Below are 19,194 nucleotides of genomic sequence, written 5' to 3'. Positions count from 1 at the left end.
GCATCTGCCCCCTGGTGATCAGTGCGTGTCATAGTGATCGGTTTTTCCACCAGTAGTTCTGCCATTTGGTTGATTTGCATATTAGGGTTTTATTATATACTAGAGGCCCGGTGCATGAAATTCGAGCATGGGAGTGGTATCCTTCAGCCCGGCCTGCACCCTCTCCAATTTGGGACCCCTCAGGGGATATCTGACTGCCACATTAGTCGGAAATCCCTCTCACAATCCAGGACTGCTGGCTCCTAACTGCTCACCTGCCTGTCTGCCTGATTGCCCCCTAAACCACTCCCCTGCTGGCCTGATAGCCCCTAACTGCCCTCCCCTGCCAGCCTGATCACCCACAACTGCCCTTCCCTGCTGGCCCATTTGCCCCCAACTGCCCACCCCTGCCGGCCTGATCACCCACAACTGCCCTCCCCTGCTGCGACCCACCTCCTCTGCCGGGACCCACCTCCTTTGCACAAGGTGGTGGAGATACCAGGACTGGTCTCCTCTGTGCCATGTGGAGCTGTGGGACCCCCAGGCCTCACTGCATGGGGCGGCCACCAGGCCCCGCCTCCACAGTGCATGCGGCCATCTTGTGGTGGCCATCTTGTGGTGGCAATCTTGTGATGACATTGCTCGAGGGCACAAGGCCAACCTAGATTTTTGTTAGTATAGACTAGAGGCCTGGTGCATGATATTCATGCACTCAGTGGAGGGGTACCTCAGCTAGACCTGAGCCCTCTCGCAGTCTGGGAGCCCTTGGGGAATTTCCGACTGCTGGCTTACAGGGAGCAGGCCTAAGCCGGCAGTCAGACATCCTTAGCGCTGCTGTGGAGGCAAGAGAGGCTCCTGCCACCGCTGCTGTGCTTGCCAGCCGGGAGCCCTGTGGGAACACACTGACCACTAGGGGGGCAGTTCCTGCGTTGAGCATCCACACCCTGGTGGTCAGTGCACATCCACCATCGGACTGAAACCGGCTCTCCGACATCCCCCAAGGCATCCCAGATTGTGAGAGGGCTCAGGCCAGGCTAAGAGACCCCACTGGTGCATGATCAGGCCCAGGGAGGGACGCAGGAGTTGGCCAGCCAGGGAGGGACTGCAGGAGGGTTCCAGGGCATGTCTGGCCCATCTCACTCAGTCCCGATTGGCCAGCAAGGTAACCTACCTGTCAGAGCGTCTGCCCCCTGGTGGTCAGTGCATGTCATAGTGACTGGTCAACCAGTGGACTGTCTGCTCCCTGGTTGTCAGTGCACGTCATAGCGAGCGGTTGAGCGGCCTTAGCATATCATTAGCATATTACGCTTTGATTGGTTGAACGGACAACCAGATGACCAGACACTTAGCATATTAGGCTTTTATTATATAGGAGGATTAAATAGGCTTTTTCTAATTTACTTTAAGTTGTAATGTGGGTATTTCCAAAACTAAAAGACAAAGGTCTACAGTTTACTTAACTGCAATCCAAGCTCTTAGAAAAAAATAAACCATGTTATCAGAGAGAGGCAACTTAAAATCTTACCCATAAATTATAATAATTTGCCAGAACAAATGATTCTTATGGCTTTTGCATCAGTATTCTTTTCTGCCTTTCACTTGCTTAGTACTAATTAAAAGGTTCCAAAATAGCCTACCATTTATCTTGAAAGATATATGTAACTCAATTCACTGCTTGAAGGATTTTTAACATTCATATTACAAAAGATTCTGTACAAAAGGTAACAATTATGAACAACATTTAAACTATAGAGATTTTTGAAAAGGTGTTGAGAGAAATTTAAATAACAATAATGATTATGCTTTTCCATTCTCATTCAACTACACTGAGAAGATATAAAGGTGCTAATTTCTAGCCATTTCTTTTTATTTATAGCATAAGAAACTAGGCAGTTGGCAAAATTGTTTTTCTTATAAAAATGATTGAATTGTGTTTTAATCTCATCATAGTTAGTCACTTTATGCTTTAATTGCAATGCTTGCAATTGATTAATAGAGCAATTTTCCAGTCGTCATGAATGGAGCACAGAAGGGAAGAGAAATCACATAGATAACTTAAATCTACTGATAATTTTAAAATGTATTTCAAAAAGTAATATCTTTTCAATGCCTTCTATTATCTGCTGTAGTGAAATTAAGAGATTTGAGATTAAAACCCTTTTTCCAGTCCCCCTCTTTCTTTCTGCTGGAGATAACAATGTATTAATTAATTGGCAATATAATAATATTCTTTACATCATTCATATTAACTCCTATTATTTGTTGCATTGTTACCTGTGCCATTACCCCCACCTCTCTCTCCATCTCTCCCAGTCTCTCTCTGAGACACACACACACACACACAGGCACACAGGCACACACACACAGGCATGTGCGTGCACATACAAAGAACATGTGTAAGTCAGATAGTGAATGTTCTCTATATGGAAATTATTATCATTTCCCTTTATTAAGCTATAACATAAAAACACTTGATCTATATTTGGCAGAATGAGTCTGAACACACACGCAGAACGCAATTTTGCTCTGATATGTAGTCCAACTTGGTGTTTAATGGATTTTATTCACTACATGATTTTTTCTGTCCCACTTCTAGTATGTATCTGTGAGGAGTAGAGAGGTGAGAAGATGTGCGGTATCATTATTAGACAGAAGGTGCCCCCTTACTGCATTTCACAGCTCTCTCCCATAACTCAGAAATCTAATTTATATGATTATATATTTTGCCAGGAATGTGAAGAAACAGAGAGATCATATATTGTATGCAGATAATCAGGCTTCAGTAATAATTATAAGAGCCTTTTAACAGACATACAGATGTGCTTGGTTTGGCCATCTGGTCACAACAAGAATTTTCAGAGCCCTGTCTTCACCTTTGCCCTCTCTTAGGAGTGAGAAATGTATGCCATTTATTGGCTTCTGTTTAAGGTCTGCCTTGACTGAGTTTGATAAGATAGCACCTAATCTACCTAAATAGAGTCACATGTCCTAGCACCATCCAAGTTCAAAGGATGAGGGATGAGAAGGTAAAATAGCAATAGGCAAATTTATCACCCTGTGAACAATATATAACAAGCAAAATTTCCAAGTTTTGTTTTGTATTATTCAAGAGTTTAGGGGAGTTATATGTTTTTATTATGCCCCTCATATGAAAAAAAAAAAACAAAGAAAATACAATTTTCCAGTTTTAATAAAGGTAATTTATTTGGGGCAGGAAAGTAAAGAATTCTTACTCAACTTGAACAGTGCACAAAATGGATTTCCTTTGATTGTGGGCCATGATTGTAGGGTTTTGTTTGATTTTGTGTGTTTGGTAATTCAACTAGATGATCTAAAACATGACTGTTATCTCTTTAATGGCCTTGTGTTTCAAAGAACATTGATGTGAGTTGTGTAGCCTTTTAAACTCAGTCCTTTTGAGTCTTTTAAAACCAGACACAGATGAGTAAAATGTCTCAAGTCAAAGAGCTGTTCACCACATTGTGTATACACTCAATTAATTTATCTTCTTTAATAGTTACATATAAATTGAGCTCCTAATGGAGTGTATATAAAGAACTATTTTTGTAACTTTCTATGAGGCTATAAATATTTCAAAGTACATTTTGTGCTATTTTTGTGACTTCCTATGAGGCTATAAATAGTTCAAAGTACGTTTTTTTCAAGTGAGCTCACAAATAATCTCTCATTTTTCTTTATTAGTCAGCTGGCTGCTTTACCCCAGATTTCTGGCAGCTGTCTCATTAGGTAAACTGTTGGTCACCAGTGGAATCAGACAGAAAATGATTATTAGATCAATTCATCACCAAAACTGGGGGGAAAATGAAGTCTCTGAAGCAGGTGTTTTACTTTAATGACCTAAGTAAATTATTTTCATTTATGTTTAAGACAAATGTAAAACCATTGGTGTGAGATTATTTATCTATTGGAACCTCAGCTGGTATAGGATACCCCCAAAATCCTGTAGGTAGCCTACAGTTATGTCCTGATCGCCCTAAAATATCCCAGCCTGGTAATCACTCTATGTAATAAAAGGCTAATTGGCAAATAGACCGAACGATGGAACAACCAAACAACCAGTTGCTATGGCATGCACTGACCACATGGCGGACATTGGCCATGGCGGGATCATGGAGCAGGTGAGCAGGGGCACCAGAACAAAGCAGGGCACCGGTTGCTGTCATCGGGGCAAGCCTCTAAAGGTTACTGAAAATTCTTTGTTCCTGCACGCCATGGTCCTGCCTAGCGCTTACACCTGCTGCCGGCACCGGCCCTGCTCACACCCACTGCCAGTTCCGGAGCCGCTGCTCACACCTGCTGCTGGTGCTGAAGCCACCACTTGTACCCACTGCTGGCGCCCAGCGCTGGTCCTGATTGCTTGGCACCATCAGTGGGTGCAAGCGGAGGCTGCCAGCCCCAATCACCCCTAAGGGCTTCTTCATCTCTCCCTGCTCCTGAGGGGCCATCGGGGCAGCAACTCCGCTTGCACCCACTGCTGGCACCGGCCCCAATTGCTCCATGCCATAAGCGGGTGCGAGCGGGGCCAGCATTGTCAGCGGGTGGGAGTGGCAGTGTTGGGAGTGGGGCTGCTGGCAGACAGGGGACTCTGGGCTGTGGATGGAGGGGCCAGGCAGGGGCATGGAGGATGGGCTGAGATCTGCCCCTGTGCCCACTGCAGCCTTGCAGCCCACAGTTCCTTTCAAGGTGCATGAATTCATGCACTGGGCCCCTAGTTTATATAAAAGGCTAATATGCAAAGTGTCCCCTCAGGAGTTCAATCGGGAGACTGTGAGTTTGATTGCTCACTATGACATGCGCTGACCACCAGGGGGTGGTGCGGAATGAAGGAAGGCCCCGGCTGGCAGCTGACAGCCGGGGAAGGAAGGCCCTGGCCAGCATCTGGTGGCCAGGGAAGGAAAGCCCCAGCCAGCAGCCAGAAGTTGGGGAAGGAAGGCCCCAGCCGGCAGCTGGAAGGCCCTGATCAGTCCTGGTCACCAGCTAGGCCTAGGGACCCTACCCATGCACAAATTTCATGTACTGGGCCTTTAGTATAGTATATTCAGTCTACTCACTCCAATAGTTGCTAGCTCTGGATTGGTTATAACAGATCCAAATACACTAGATTAAGGCCAAATCTAATGGAATAGAAGATGTGACAATGCAAATAGTCTCTATAGTAAAGACTTGGTAGGAGATGGTAAAATGAACAAACAGTAGGACCAAACTCAAAATTTTAGCCTTATGTGTTTTGTTTCATTTTGGTGCTATTTTACCCAGCTAAACTTGCAGGAAGTTCATCGTGAAGCCATTTATATGAAAGACAAAGTAACTCAAGATGAGAATGTTCCATTAGGCATTTTACCATAAGTATTTTTCTTTTCAACAGAAGCATTTTGACCTAAAAACTATATAAATCTACAGATTAGAGATGTTATCTTACTAAAAGGAAATGTTATGATGATATAAAGAAGTCAAGATAATGAAGTTAACTCTTCTTTGGAATTACATCAGTAGAGTTTGGTGTAGAAAAATAAAAATAACAGAAGTGGTTTTTGTTTTGAACTTAACAGAACCCATTTTCTACTTTGGTGATGTTGAATACTCTGTGGATGAAAGTGCTGGCTATGTGGAAGTGCAGGTATGGAGAACAGGCACTGACCTGTCCAGGTCTTCTAGTGTCACCTTGAGATCTCAGAAAACAAACCCTCCATCTGCCAATGGTGAGCAGTTTTCTATAATAACTATGTTCTACAATTTTCAACTTACCATGACACAAAAGACTTTAAAGCTAATATACTTTACTCCTATTTAAGTACTATTAATGTCATCTAAATGGATTTTTTTCTGAAATTATTACTATATGGTAGGTAAATCAAACCTTGATTTACTACTGTGAGAAAATGCACTTAAGACCCATGGATCAGAGTCTTATGCCTATATTTGCATGAATTTGTTCTCTACACTTGGCAAATCTAACATTGTTGAGTAGTATGACTTCATATGGACAAGAATAATTATGCTGACCACCTTCACAAACATCTAATGACAGGTAAGTATCATACAGGCATGCATCTCCAATTGGCTTCTGCCTCAGTTTAAACAAATGTCCCCATATATACTTCAGATTCAAAAGGCTCTCCCCACTTTATTATTTGAGCTGCCCTTGCTGGTACATTTATCCTGGAATCTACATCTCCAAAGAGTTGGTCATAGAGTTTATGGCAAGCATGGGATTAGAAATTTCCTTTTTTTTCCCTTCTAAATTACCAACAATATGAACTCTCTCTTTTACTCACATACACACACATACATGTGCACATGTACATCATACATAAATTACACATTCATCACACAAAGCAAGCAGGGGCCATACAATTACAAACGTCACCCTTAAGTTTTAACTGTTTTGATGTAGTAGAACCAGCATAGTGCTTTTCATATAGTCATTGTCCAATAAAAATTTGTTTAGCCCAATTAGTTATTTTGTAAGAGAAAATTCAAATAAAAGAAAAGATAGAGATGATATTAAAGGTAAAGAAACAGAAAAAAAATAGAGATGGATTCAGATACAAATATTTTTAAAATGAATTATAGACTTATACATTCAAATATGATTGCATTTTCAGAGGTAAAGTAGATACAAAGTGAGAGAAGTTATGAAAACAGAAAAGCAATGACATTTAATATCGACCCCCACTCTTAGTCTTTATAGACATTAAAAGAAAGTTTTATTTTAGAAAACTGTGGTACATATACACAATGGAATACTATGCTGTTGTAAAAAAGAAGGAATTCTTACCATTTGCAACAGCATGGATGGAACTGGATAGCATTATGCTAAGCAAAATAAGCCAGTCAGAGAAAGATAAATACCACATGACCTCACTCATTTGTGGAATATAATGAACAACATAAACTAATGAACAAAAATAGAACTGGAGTCATAGAAGCATCGAACAGACTGTCCAACCTATGAGGGAAGGCGGGGGGTAAAGGAGTAAGAGATTAACCAAAGGACATGTATGCATGCATATGAGCATAACCAATGGACACAGATGGGGGGTGAGGGTGGCTGGGGAGAGGTCAATGTGGGAAAAAGGAGACTTATGTAAAACTTTAAACAATAAAGAATTTTTTAAAAAACAAAAAAGTTTTATTTTTAACTAAGTTAAACATAAATGGAGATGTCCACACTAGATATGTACCCAATGGTCTGAAATATAATAAACCAAAATCATGGACCAAATATATCTTGAGAATAATGGGTTGCTCTACTTAACTGGGGTGAATGTGGGTGGAGAGTGTGGGACACTCTCCGAAGTTTATATCTGAAATGTGTTGCTTTGACCAGCAGGCAACCACACACCTAAATAAGATGTTCTCTAGTAGCTCACAAAAACAAATATAGATACTTAAGTAATGTTAACAATATTTAAATGATTATATTTATTTCGTATATAATTAATAATAATTAATAATGATTATGCTTGATTGATATACTGATTTTAGGCCTCATTTTTATTGGCTCCATTTTAGAATTCCAAAATAAAAATTGAGAAACTATAAGACATGAAGCAAAAATAACTAAAGTTAAAATAACACATTAGACATATATATAAAAAAGTTCAGATTCTGGTATTTGATTTACCATCTCAACCAAGGTAGATACTAATCTTTTATATTTCATTAAATGTAATTTTCTGTAATGTTATGCTAGTCTACATTTTAAAACAATTGTAAATATACTACATGCTTTGCTTATCGTAATTTTGTTTAAATTTAGTCAGTCCCCAACTGAATAATTCTTTTGTTACTATCATAGCTGGAACAGACTATGTGGGAATTAGTCGTAATTTAGATTTTGCACCTGGAGTCAACATGCAGACTGTTTGTGTCATCATTCTGGATGATCTTGGACAACCAGTGCTGGAGGGAATTGAGAAACTTGAACTGGTGCTTCGTATGCCTATGAATGCTGCCATTGGCAAGCCCAGCAAAGCCACAGTGTCCATAAACGACTCTGTCTCAGATTGTGAGTGTTTATTAATTTATAATAAGTAAAATGATAAGCAAGACTTTACACAAATATTAAATTAGAGAATAATCTAAGGTTTATATAACTGTATTAGTTTGCGAGAGCTGCCATAACAAAGTACTATCCTATCTAATAAAAGAGTAATATGCAAATTGACTGTACCTCTGCTACAACCACAAGCCATGCCCACCAGCCAATCAGGAGCGAGTATGCAAATTAACACAACCAAGATGGCTGCGGCCACGGAGCAAGCAGGAGGCTTGGGTTTCCCCGGCGATGGAGGAAGCCAAGTTTCTTGCACACCCTGGCCAGCCCAGGCCTCTGCTCAAGGCTACAAAGTTTCAATTATAGATGATAAATAAATCCCAACAAAAATGGCTGCAGCCACGGAGCGAGCAGGAGGCTTGGCTCTGCTCAAGGCTACAAAGTTTCAATTATAGGAGATAAATAAATCCAAGATACCAGGGCCTCTGCTTGGGTCACCGGGGGGTGTGGCTGGCATGCAAACCACCACAAGCCCCTCACCCAGGCCGCCCCATGCCCCAAGGGAACCCCCACCCTGATCCGAGACACCCTCCAGGGCAAACCAGCTGGCTGCCACCTGTGCACCAGGCCTCTATCCTATCTAACAAAAGAGTAATATGCAAATTGAACATCACTCCAACACACAAGATGGCTGCCCCCATGTGGACACAAGATGGCCACCACAAGATGGCCAGCAGGGGAGGGCAATTGGGAGGGACCAGGCCTGCAAGGGAGGGCAGTTGGGGGTGATCAGGCCAGCAGGGGAGGGAAGTTGGGAGGGACCAGGCCTGCAAGGGAGGGCAGTTGGGGGTGATCAAGCCTGCAGGGAGGTCAGTTAGGGGTGACCAGGCCTGCAGGGGAGGGAAGTTAGGGGCAAACAGGCTGGCAGGGGAGCAGTTAGGCATCAATCAGGCTGGCAGGGGAGTGGTTGTGGGGTGATCAGGCTGGCAGGCAGAAGCAGTTAGGGGCAATCAGGAAGGCAAGCAGGCGAGCAGTTGGGAGCCAGCAGTCCTGGATTGTGAGAGGGATGTCCGACTGCCCGTTTAGACCCAATCCTACCAGGCCTAGTAGACTCATAAGTATCTTGTGTCACAATTCTTGTGGTTAGAAATCCAAGATCAAGGTGTTGACAGGATTGATTTCTTCAGAGGACTGTAAGGGAAATCTCTGTTCCAGGTCTCCCTCCTTGGCTTGTAGATGACCATTTTCTTCTTATGTGTCTTCATATCACCTTCTATGTATGTCTCTGTGTCAAAATTTTCCTTTGTTAGGGCCCAGCCAGAGTGGCTTGTACAATCAGTGTTTTTCTCTATCATCAATGTTTCTCTCTCTCTCTCTCCCCCACCCCATTCTTCCTTTCTCTAAGCATGTCCTCTAGTGAGGATTTTTTTTTTAATTTTTCCTTTTCATAAGGACACAAGTTATACTGAATAGGGTTTACCCTAAATACTTCAGTTTTACTTGCTCACCTCTGTAAAGACCCTATCTCCATATAAAGTCACATTCTCAGGTTCCAGAGATTAGGACTTAAAACGATGAATTTGAGGGGAACAGAGTTCAACAAATACTAATGCCCTTTCTTCTACCAATTATTAGGGTAGAATTATACTGTCACACACAAAAATTTAGTCTTCCTCTCACATCCCAAAAAAATGTGATATTACTGATCTGGCCTAAACCAAGCTTTTCCAAAGAGGACCACAACCAACATGCCTGGTGGTTGGCTTCAGATCATATCAGAGCACCACCCAATTAGCTACATAAATGATACACCCAAAGTGGGAACAGAGGGACCATACCTCAACATAATAAGGGCCACATGCCAAACCCACAACTAATATACACAACAGGAAAAAAACTAAAATAATTTCCCTTAAGATGAGGAATAAGACAGGGATATACACTCTCTCCCTTCTTATTCAACATAGTTCTGGAAGTCCTACCCACAGCAATCAGACAAGAAGAAATAATAGGCTTCAAATGGAAAAGAAGAAATAAACTCTCACTATTTTCAGACACTATATATAGAAAACCCTAAAGATTTCATCCCAAAACTACTAGAACTGATCAATGAATTCAGTAAAATAGGAGGATATAAAATAAATATTCAGAAATTGGTTGCATTTTTATACCCCAATAGGGAAACATCAGAAAGAGAAACTAAGAAAACATTCCCATTTAGAATTGCATCAAAAAAGTACCTAGGAATAATTATGACAAAGGAGGTAAAAACCTGTACTTGCAAAATTATGAGACACTGAAGAAAGAAGTTGAAAACATAAATTAATGGAGGCATATACTGTGCTTCTGAATAGGAAGAATTTACATTATTAAAAATGTCCATAATACTCAAAGCAATCTATAGATTCAATGCAATTTCTATTAAAATACAAATGGAGTATTTCCATAGAACTAGAGCAAATAATCCAAAAATTTATATGGAACCACAAAAAATTCCAAAGAGCCACAGCAATCTTGAGAAAGAAGAACAAAGTTGGTGGTATTACACTGCCTGGTGTCAAACTGTACTATAGTAATCAAAACAGCATGGTACTGGCATAAAAACAGACACAAAAATTAATGGAATAGTATAGAGAGTCCAGAAATAAACTCACACCTATATGTTTAATTCATACATGACAAAGGAAGCAAGTACATACAGTGGGGTAAAAAGTCTATCCAATAAATGGTGTTGTAAAAATTAGATAAATGCATGAAAAGAAATGAAACTAGACCATCTTCTTACACATATACAAAAAGAAACTCAAAAATGATTCCAGACTTAAATGTAAGACTTGGAACCATAAAACTGCTAGAAGAAAATATTGGTAGTAAACTCTTTGACATCGTTCTTAGTAATATTTTTTGAATATGCTTCCTGGGGCAAGAGAATAAAAAGATAAAAGAAACAAAAGGGAGTATATCAAACTAAAATGGAGAAAACCATCTAAAAAACAAAAACAACCTATTGAATGGGAGAATATATTCGCCAATGATACACCTATAAGGGGTTAATGTTCAAAATACATAAAGAATACATACAACTTTACACCAAAAAACAAAAAATCCAATTGGAAAATTGGGCAGGGTACTTGAATAAACATTTATCCAAAGAATACATACAGATGCCCCATAGATATGAAAAGATGAACAATGTGACTAATTATCAGAGAAGTGCAAATTAAATAAAAAAATGAGATATGTCACACCTGTCAGAATAGCCATCATCAATAAATCAATTAATAACATGTTTAAGGATGTAGAAAAAAGAAAATACTCATGCACTATTGATGGGATTGCAAATTGGTGTAGCCACTATGAAAAACAGTATGGAGGTTCTTCAGTGAAATAAAAATAGAACTATCTTATGACTTAGCAAACATCTGAGTATAGGAATTTAAAACACTAATTTGAAAATATATATGCATTCTTATGTTCATTACAGCATTATGTACACTAGCCATGATATGAAAGCCATCTATGTGTTCATTGATAGACAATTGGATAAAAAAAAAAAGTTGTACATATATACAATAAAACTAGAGGCCCGGTGCACAAAATTTGTACACAGGGGTGTGTGTCCCTCAGCCCAGCCTTCACCCTCTCCAATCTGGGACCCCTCAAGGGATGTCTGACTGCCCGTTTAGGCCTGATCCTGGTAGGATCGGGACTAAACAAGCAGTCGGACATCCCTCTCACAATCCAGGACTGCTGGCTCCCAACTGCTTGCCTGCCTGCCTTCCTGATTGCCCCTAACCGCTTCTGCCTGCCAGCCTGATCACCCCCTAACCACTCCCCTGCCAGCCTGATTGATGCCTAACTACTCCCCTGCCAGCCTGTTTGCCCCTAACTGCCCTCCCCTGCAGGTCTGGTCCCCTGCAACTGCTCTCCGCTGCCGGCCTGGTCACCCCTAACTGCCCTCCCCTGCAGGCTTGATCGCCCCCAACTGCCCTCCCTTGCAGGCCTGGTCCCTCCCAATTGCCCTCCCCTGCTGGCCATCTTGTGTTGGCCATCTTGTGTCCACATGGGGGCAGCCATCTTAGACCACATGGGGGCAGCCATCTTGTGTGTTGGAGTGATGGTCAATTTGCATATTACTCTTTTATTAGATAGAATAGAGGCCTAGTGCACGGGTGGGGGTGGGGGCCAGCTGGTTGCCCTGAAGGGTGTCCTGGATCAGGGTGGGGGTTCCCTTGGGGGGTGGAGCGGCCTGGGCAAGGGTCCTGTGGTGGTTTGCAGCCCGGCCATGCCTCCTGGTGACCCAAGTGGAGGCCCTGGTATCTGGGATTTATTTATCTTCTATAATTGAAACTTTGTAGTCTTGAATGGAACCAAGCCTCCTGTTCGCTCCGTGGATGCAGCCATTTTTGTTGGGATTCATTTATCTTCTATGATTGAAACTTTGTAGCCTAGAGTGGAGGCCTAGGCCAGCCAGGGTGTGCGGAAAGCTTGGCTTCCTCCATTACTGGGGAAACCCAAGCCTTCTGCTCGATCCATGGCCACAGCCATCTTGGTTGGGTTAATTTGCATACTTGCTCCTGATTGGCTGGTGGGCGTGGCTTGTGGGTGTAGCAGAGGTGTGGTCAATTTGCATATTACTCTTTTATTAGATAGGATATTACTTGACCATAAAACAAAGAATGAAATCTTGCCATTTGTTACAACACAAATGAGTCTAGAGCAGGGGTGGGCAAACTTTTTGACTCGAGGGCCACAATGGGTTCTTAAACTGGGCCAGAGGGCCAGAACAAAAGCATGGATGGAGTGTTTGTGTGAACTAATATAAATTCAAAGTAAACATCATTACATAAAAGGGTACGGTCTTTTTTTTTTATTTCAATAGTTTTATTCATTTCAAACATTTTAACAAGAAGAATGTAAAAACTAATTATTATAATTTGAAACTTCAAAAAATGGAGGAATCATAGCACAATAACATACCTTATATTGAAGATGGCAAAGGCAAAATAAAATTGCCTAACAAAGGAAAGGTACAAAAGCCTTTCAAATTAAACTTAAATATAATAAAATAATTTAAAACTAAAACAAATAGAAAAGAACAAAATGTGTAAACAGTAAATTAAATATTTTCTTTAGTGCAACTTCCAAATTATGCCCGGGACATAGATGTAGATGGCAATGTAGACTGGGTTGAAAGGTTTTTGGTCTTTAAAATATCAACTTCAGTGGGAACAGTGTTGTTGGTCTCCTTTTTAGCTAATGCTCTGATACTGTGCTCTCCAAGGGCGTCTCCCTACATCACCACGATAATGTGTCTACACATTCCCAGGGTGATGTCGGGGGACGTGTCCACGGGCATTACAAGGAGCCTCTGGAAGACTGAGAGGTTGTTCCTTCTACTGAATTTATATCCGCCCACTCAGAAGAAGGAGCTGCGGCCGTGTTTCCCGATGTTGCCATGTTAACACTGCTGCTGGTGAAGGAGCGGAGGGGAGAGCAAGAGAACCCTCTGCTCTTTCAGCTCCGCAGGCCGGATAGAACAGCCGAACGGGCCAGATCTGGCCCGTGGGCCGTAGTTTGCCCACGGCTGGTCTAGAGGGTATTATGCTAAATGTAATAAGTCAGACAGAGAAAGACAAATACCATAAGATTTCACTTGCATTTGGAATCCAGAACAAAAACTAAACAAAATGAAGATAAAATCATAGATACAGAGAACAAACTGGCAGTTGCCAGGATGGAGGGCAGTTGGGGTTGGGTGATAAAGTGAAGTGTTTAATAAGTACAAATTTGCAGTTACAAAGTAGTCAAAGGATGTAGAGTACAGCACAGGGAATATAGTCAACAATATTAAATGTCATCTATAATTGAAAAAAAATGTTTAAATTAAAAAAGAATTGTCTCATCACAGATGAGTAGAAACACATAGGGTTGCACAGACCCTTGAATGTCAATGGTCTTTTTTCTATTTCTCAACATAAGATACTTTCTGTCATCTTCATACAGTGCTGAAATTTTCCTAATGATGTGCCAAATACATTGTTCTGAGACAAGTATTTATTGAACACATGGCATGGCTCTTTAACACATCATCGCAAGGGAATTCTGAATAATCTTCTACCATAATTATCTTGATGTTTCTTTGAACAGCCTAACCTATTGTCAGTGAGACCTATATTTAATTGATGTAGCATAACTGTCATCTAAATATTTCATATATGTATAATATTATACTCACTAGAGGCCCGCTGCACAAAATTCATGCACGGGTAGGCGTATGTGTCCCTCAGGCCAGCCTGCACCCTATCCAAGCTGGGATCCCAGTGGGATCGGGCCTAAACGGGCAGTTGGACATCCCTCTCACAATCCAGGACTGCTGGCTCCCAACCGCTCGCCTGACTGCCTGCCTGCCTGATTGCCCCCAACCGCTTCTGCCTGCCAGCTTGATCACCCCCTAACCACGCTCCTGCCAGTCTGATCAATGCCTAACTGCTCCCCTGCCAGCCTGATTGCCCCTAATGACACTCCCCTGCAGGCCTGGTTGACCCCAACTGCTCTCTCCTGCTGGCCTGGTCACCCCTAACTTCCCTCCCTTGCCAGCCTGGTTGCCCCTAACTGCCCTCCCCTGCTGGCCTGGTCACCCCCAACTGCCCTCCCCTGCAGGCCTGGTTGCCCCCAACTGCCCTCCTCTGCTGGCACGGTCACCCCTAACTTCCCTCCCTTGCCAGCTTGATTGCCCCTAACTGCCCTCCCCTGCCAGCCCAAATGCCGCTAACCACTCTCTGCTGCTGGCCTGGTCACCCCCAACTGCCTGCCCCTGCAGGACTAGTCCCCCCCAACTGCTCTCCCCTGCAGGGCTGGGTCCCCCCCCCCCTGCAACTGTCCTCCCCTGCAAGCCTGATCACCCCCAACTGCCCTCCCTTTCAGGCCTGGTCCCTCCCAACTGCCCTCCTCTGCTGGCCTGATCTCCCACAACTGCCCTCCCCTGCTGGCCATCTTGCGGTGGCCATCTTGTGTCCACATGGGGGTGGCCATCTTTGACCACATGGGGGTGACCATCTTGTGTGTTGGAGTGATGGTCAATTTGCATATTACCTCTTTATTAGATAGGATTGTCAACTTTTCCAACATGATATGAGTAAACTATGTTTGTAATAAGGTGCACAATATTTAGTAGTATTCATATCAAGAAATTCTGATAAGCTCATGAGTAAATAACACATACGGGGATCTAGTTTATTCACTTTTTAGCATTTCATTATATCTCCCTACTCCACCAGTTGGCAAAGCAAATTGCAAAGATAAAGAATACAAAATGTTTAAAGTTTAGTCATTTTCTCAAGGCCAGAACAATGACAAGTGACTGACTGGAGACTGGGCACCTCCTCTCACAACTGTTTCACCTTCCTTTCCACTAAACCATGTTTTCTGAAATGTCACTTCATTAAGAAAAATTTTTTTCCAGTTTCATCCATATGTTTATTTGTTTCTGCAGTACCTAAGATGCAATTCAAAGAACGAGTATATACTGTCAATGAAAATGACAGGCAGATAGTTGCAATAATCCACAGGAGTGGAGATCTCCAGTACAGGTCCTCAGTAAGATGCTACACACGACAGGGATCTGCACAAGTGATGATGGACTTTGAAGAACGCCCAAACACTGATATTTCCATCGTTGCATTCCTGCCAGGTAAGTTTAAGCTTGAAATGTTTATTTGGAATTTTAGTAGACCAAATTTTTATGAGTAATATATATATCAGGAACATATAAGTTTTTGATTTCAACAAGCTTATGACATAATATCATGTACACTAAATGATAATATAGTGAAGTAGATTGTAACAGGTTGAGTGAATGTCATTTTTGGTTTCTGTATCAATTTATTGATTAATTTTCAGTGATTTATTATATTCTTTATTCAAAACTTATTCAGTGATAGGAACATATATGTAGATTTCACAGTGCTCGGAGATACTTAATGTTCAAATGACAGAAATTAAAAGAAATTGCTGTCAGATTTTTAATATGTATCCAGATCCTTAAAATATCTGATCAGTTTGATCTAGTAATTGTTCTAGAAACTGGTACTGTGGTCAAATTAACAATGATCAACCTGAACTAGGCTGCTAAATTTGCTTCTTGATTATAATGCTAGCAATTTATAAACAAAAATTGGCATTTGCTCTTTTTCTTTGTTTTCTAAGATGAGTGACAGGACTTAAAGACTTAAAGATGTTAAATCCCCTGTTCAAGTAGTGGCTTGTCATTGCAGTGAGTGAACAATTAGTCGTTCATTCAACAAATATTTATTGAAGACTTATTACATGCCAGACACTATTATTTGCACTGTTGATAAAGCAAGGAAAAGGCAATATGCTTGCCCTTGTGGTGTTTATATTCTAGTTGCAGATGTATATTTTTTGGCCTATAGTATGTGATTGACCTGCTGTCATTATATTTCTAGGTGAGGCTGAGAAGCCTTGTATCCTTGAGCTGATGGATGACAGACTCTATGAGGAAATAGAGGAGCTCCGCCTAGTTCTTGGCACTCCACAAAGCAACTCTCCCTTTGGGGCTGCAGTTGGTGAACAAAATGAAACTCTGATAAGAATCCGAGATGATGCTGATAGTAAGAAGTCATTTATTATGCTCAACTTTCAATTGGGAACTGAAATCCATTTATGTTAAAGTTTCAGGTAGATTAGAAAACAACCCACAATTTTTTACTAGGCTTTTAAAACAAATGAGAAATTTAAAAAGAGAAAGAGAGTAAAATAAGGAATAAAATAAACCATTAAAACTGAAAGTTGGTGTTGAAGAATATGACTTATATCTAAATACTAAATCCCTAACATGCATACCTCTCCTCTTTCCCTGACATACCTTTGGGTGCAGGTAGTCCTGGGCTAACAATTTCCTCCCTCTCCTCCCACTCTCAGTGGCCTGCTCCCATAAATTTTTGGCACATAGAGACTGCCTAGACTGCCATGGTCGGCAAACTGCGGCTCACGAGCCACATGCGGCTCTTTGGCCCCTTGAGTGTGGCTCTTCCACAAAGTACCACGGCCTAGGCGAGTCTATTTTGAAGAAGTGGCGTTAGAAGAAGTTTAAGTTTAAAAAATTTGGCTCTCAAAAGAAATTTCAGTCATTGTACTGTTGATATTTAGCTCTGTTGACTAATGAGTTTGTCGACCACTGGCCTAGAGCATATGCTCTTTGGGGACTGGTTAATTCCTAAGGAAGGGGCTGGACTATGTTATGTGTGCTCAGTTGTTCCTAACACACTCAATAATAATATTGGGTGAGGAAACAGAAAGAAGCCAGGAGTATAATAGTAATTAAGCTCTTCCCACAGGGAAAGAAACATTAGAAATGGAGAAAAATTCCTTTTACAATTTAAATTATTCCTGTTTCCCACAATTTTAGAGACTATTATTAAATTTGGAGAAACCAAATTTAGCATAAATGAACCTAAAGAACCAGGACAATCAGTGGTTATAAAGATTCCAGTGATTCGCCAAGGAGACACTTCAAAGGTTTCCATTGTGAGAGTGCACACCAAGGACGGCTCGGCCACTTCTGGAGAAGACTACCACCCTGTGTCAGAAGGTAAGGGTGCTCCCAGCTCTGTGTCCATGGGGGTCGTACTCAAGTGACCATCAGAAAAGTAAGAAAATATCCAAATGAAATAAAAATATACATATGCCTGTAAATTAATCTTCAGAAAAACAAAAACAATAGAATTTATTTCCAGCATTTCCTCTTTTGATTTAGAGAGTATATGTGTTAGGACTTAGGAAAATTTTGAGTAGACATGCTAGACGACTTTCTGTTTTGAGTCTACTTTCACCTTCACTATGGTAATCAGATATTAAATAATAATTCTTCTGAAGTATTCTATTGCATTGAAAATGCATAATAGCAGAGATAGTAGTATATTTTAATTTATAGAACACCCACAATCTAAAACTTTAAGCTAGAAAATTTTGTGTTTATGAAGGTCAAAAAAAAGAGTGATAAAATATCAACTACATGAGACCATAAAGTCTATGGGCCTCAAAGACCCATTATGGGTGCTTTTCATCTACCTCTCTATTACCTCAAATTTATGGATCATTTCACCATTTACTTTTATAAATAACTAGTGGCCCGGTGCATGAAATTTGTGCATGTGCAGGGGAGGTTGTCCCTCAGCCCGGCTGCATCCTCTCCAATCTGGGACCCCTCGAACATCCCTCTCACAATCTAGGACTGCTGGCTCCTAACCGCTCACCTACCTACCTGCCTGATCGCCCCTAACCACTCTGCCTGCTGGCCTGCTTGCCCCCAACTGCCCCCCCTGCCAGACTGCCCTCCCCTCCGACCTGCTCACCCCCAACTGACCCCCTGCCGGCCTGATCGCCCCCAACTGCCCTCCACTGCCGGCCTGCTCGCCCCCAACTGCACCCCGCCCCCACCGGCCTGCTTGCCCCCAACTTCCCTCCCCTTTTGGCCTGATTTCCCCTAACCGCCTCTGCCTCGGCCCCGCCATCATGGCTTTGTCTGGAAGGACAACCAGAAGGTCTCCCAGTCTAATTAGCATATTACCCTTTTATTGGTATAGATAGAGACCTGGTGCACAGGTGGGGGCCAGCTCTGCCCTGAAGGGGGTCCTGGATCAGGGTGAAGGTTCCCTTGAGGGGTGGGGCCAGCCTAGTGAGGGGCCTGGGGCCATTTTCAGGCTGCGCATGCTCCCATTGGGTGGGGGTCCTCGCTGGGGGGTGTGGCCAACCTGGGTGAGGGCTGAGGGCCGTTTGCAGGCTGGCCACACCCCCATTGGGGTGCAGTGGGGGGGTCCCTGCTGGGGGGCGTGGCCAGCCTGGTTGAGTGGCTGAGGGCCATTTTCAAGCTGGCTACACCCCCTTCAGGGGTGGGGTCCCCACTGGGGAGTGTGGCTGGCCTGGGCAAGGGGCTGATGGCCGTTTGTCCAGAAGGACGTCTGAAAGGTCTCCTGGTCTAATTAGCATATTACTCTTTTATTAGTATAAATTAAGACAAATCATTCAGTACATACTTTTGCCTCTCCCTCTTTGTCTCTCAGATTTGTTTGCTGACAAAATAAATATAAATTGATGTCCCAAATTTAGTCTATGAATTATTTGGAATTCTTCTTATCCATTTTGTTTCTAGTTTCCTATCTCTCACTACAAAC

The 19,194-nt window shown here is 42.1% G+C and overlaps 1 protein-coding gene across 2 annotated transcripts in view; it reads left to right on the top strand.

Moving 5' to 3' along the window:
* Positions 1–19,194, top strand: part of FREM2 (FRAS1 related extracellular matrix 2) — a 449,278-nt gene that overhangs the window by 324,352 nt on the left and 105,732 nt on the right. For both annotated transcript variants that reach the window (XM_080659410.1, XM_080659409.1), the window contains 5 exons: positions 5,550–5,699; positions 7,802–8,011; positions 15,495–15,692; positions 16,468–16,632; positions 17,430–17,612. In XM_080659410.1, coding sequence (XP_080515536.1) covers positions 5,550–5,699; positions 7,802–8,011; positions 15,495–15,692; positions 16,468–16,632; positions 17,430–17,612 — 906 coding nt within the window. The remainder of the gene's footprint in view (positions 1–5,549; positions 5,700–7,801; positions 8,012–15,494; positions 15,693–16,467; positions 16,633–17,429; positions 17,613–19,194) is intronic.

The sequence above is a fragment of the Plecotus auritus genome, assembly GCF_963455305.1.
Source record: "Plecotus auritus genome assembly, chromosome: 3".
Classification (NCBI taxonomy): Eukaryota; Metazoa; Chordata; class Mammalia; order Chiroptera; family Vespertilionidae; genus Plecotus; species Plecotus auritus.
This window is presented reverse-complemented; position numbering and strand designations above follow the sequence as displayed.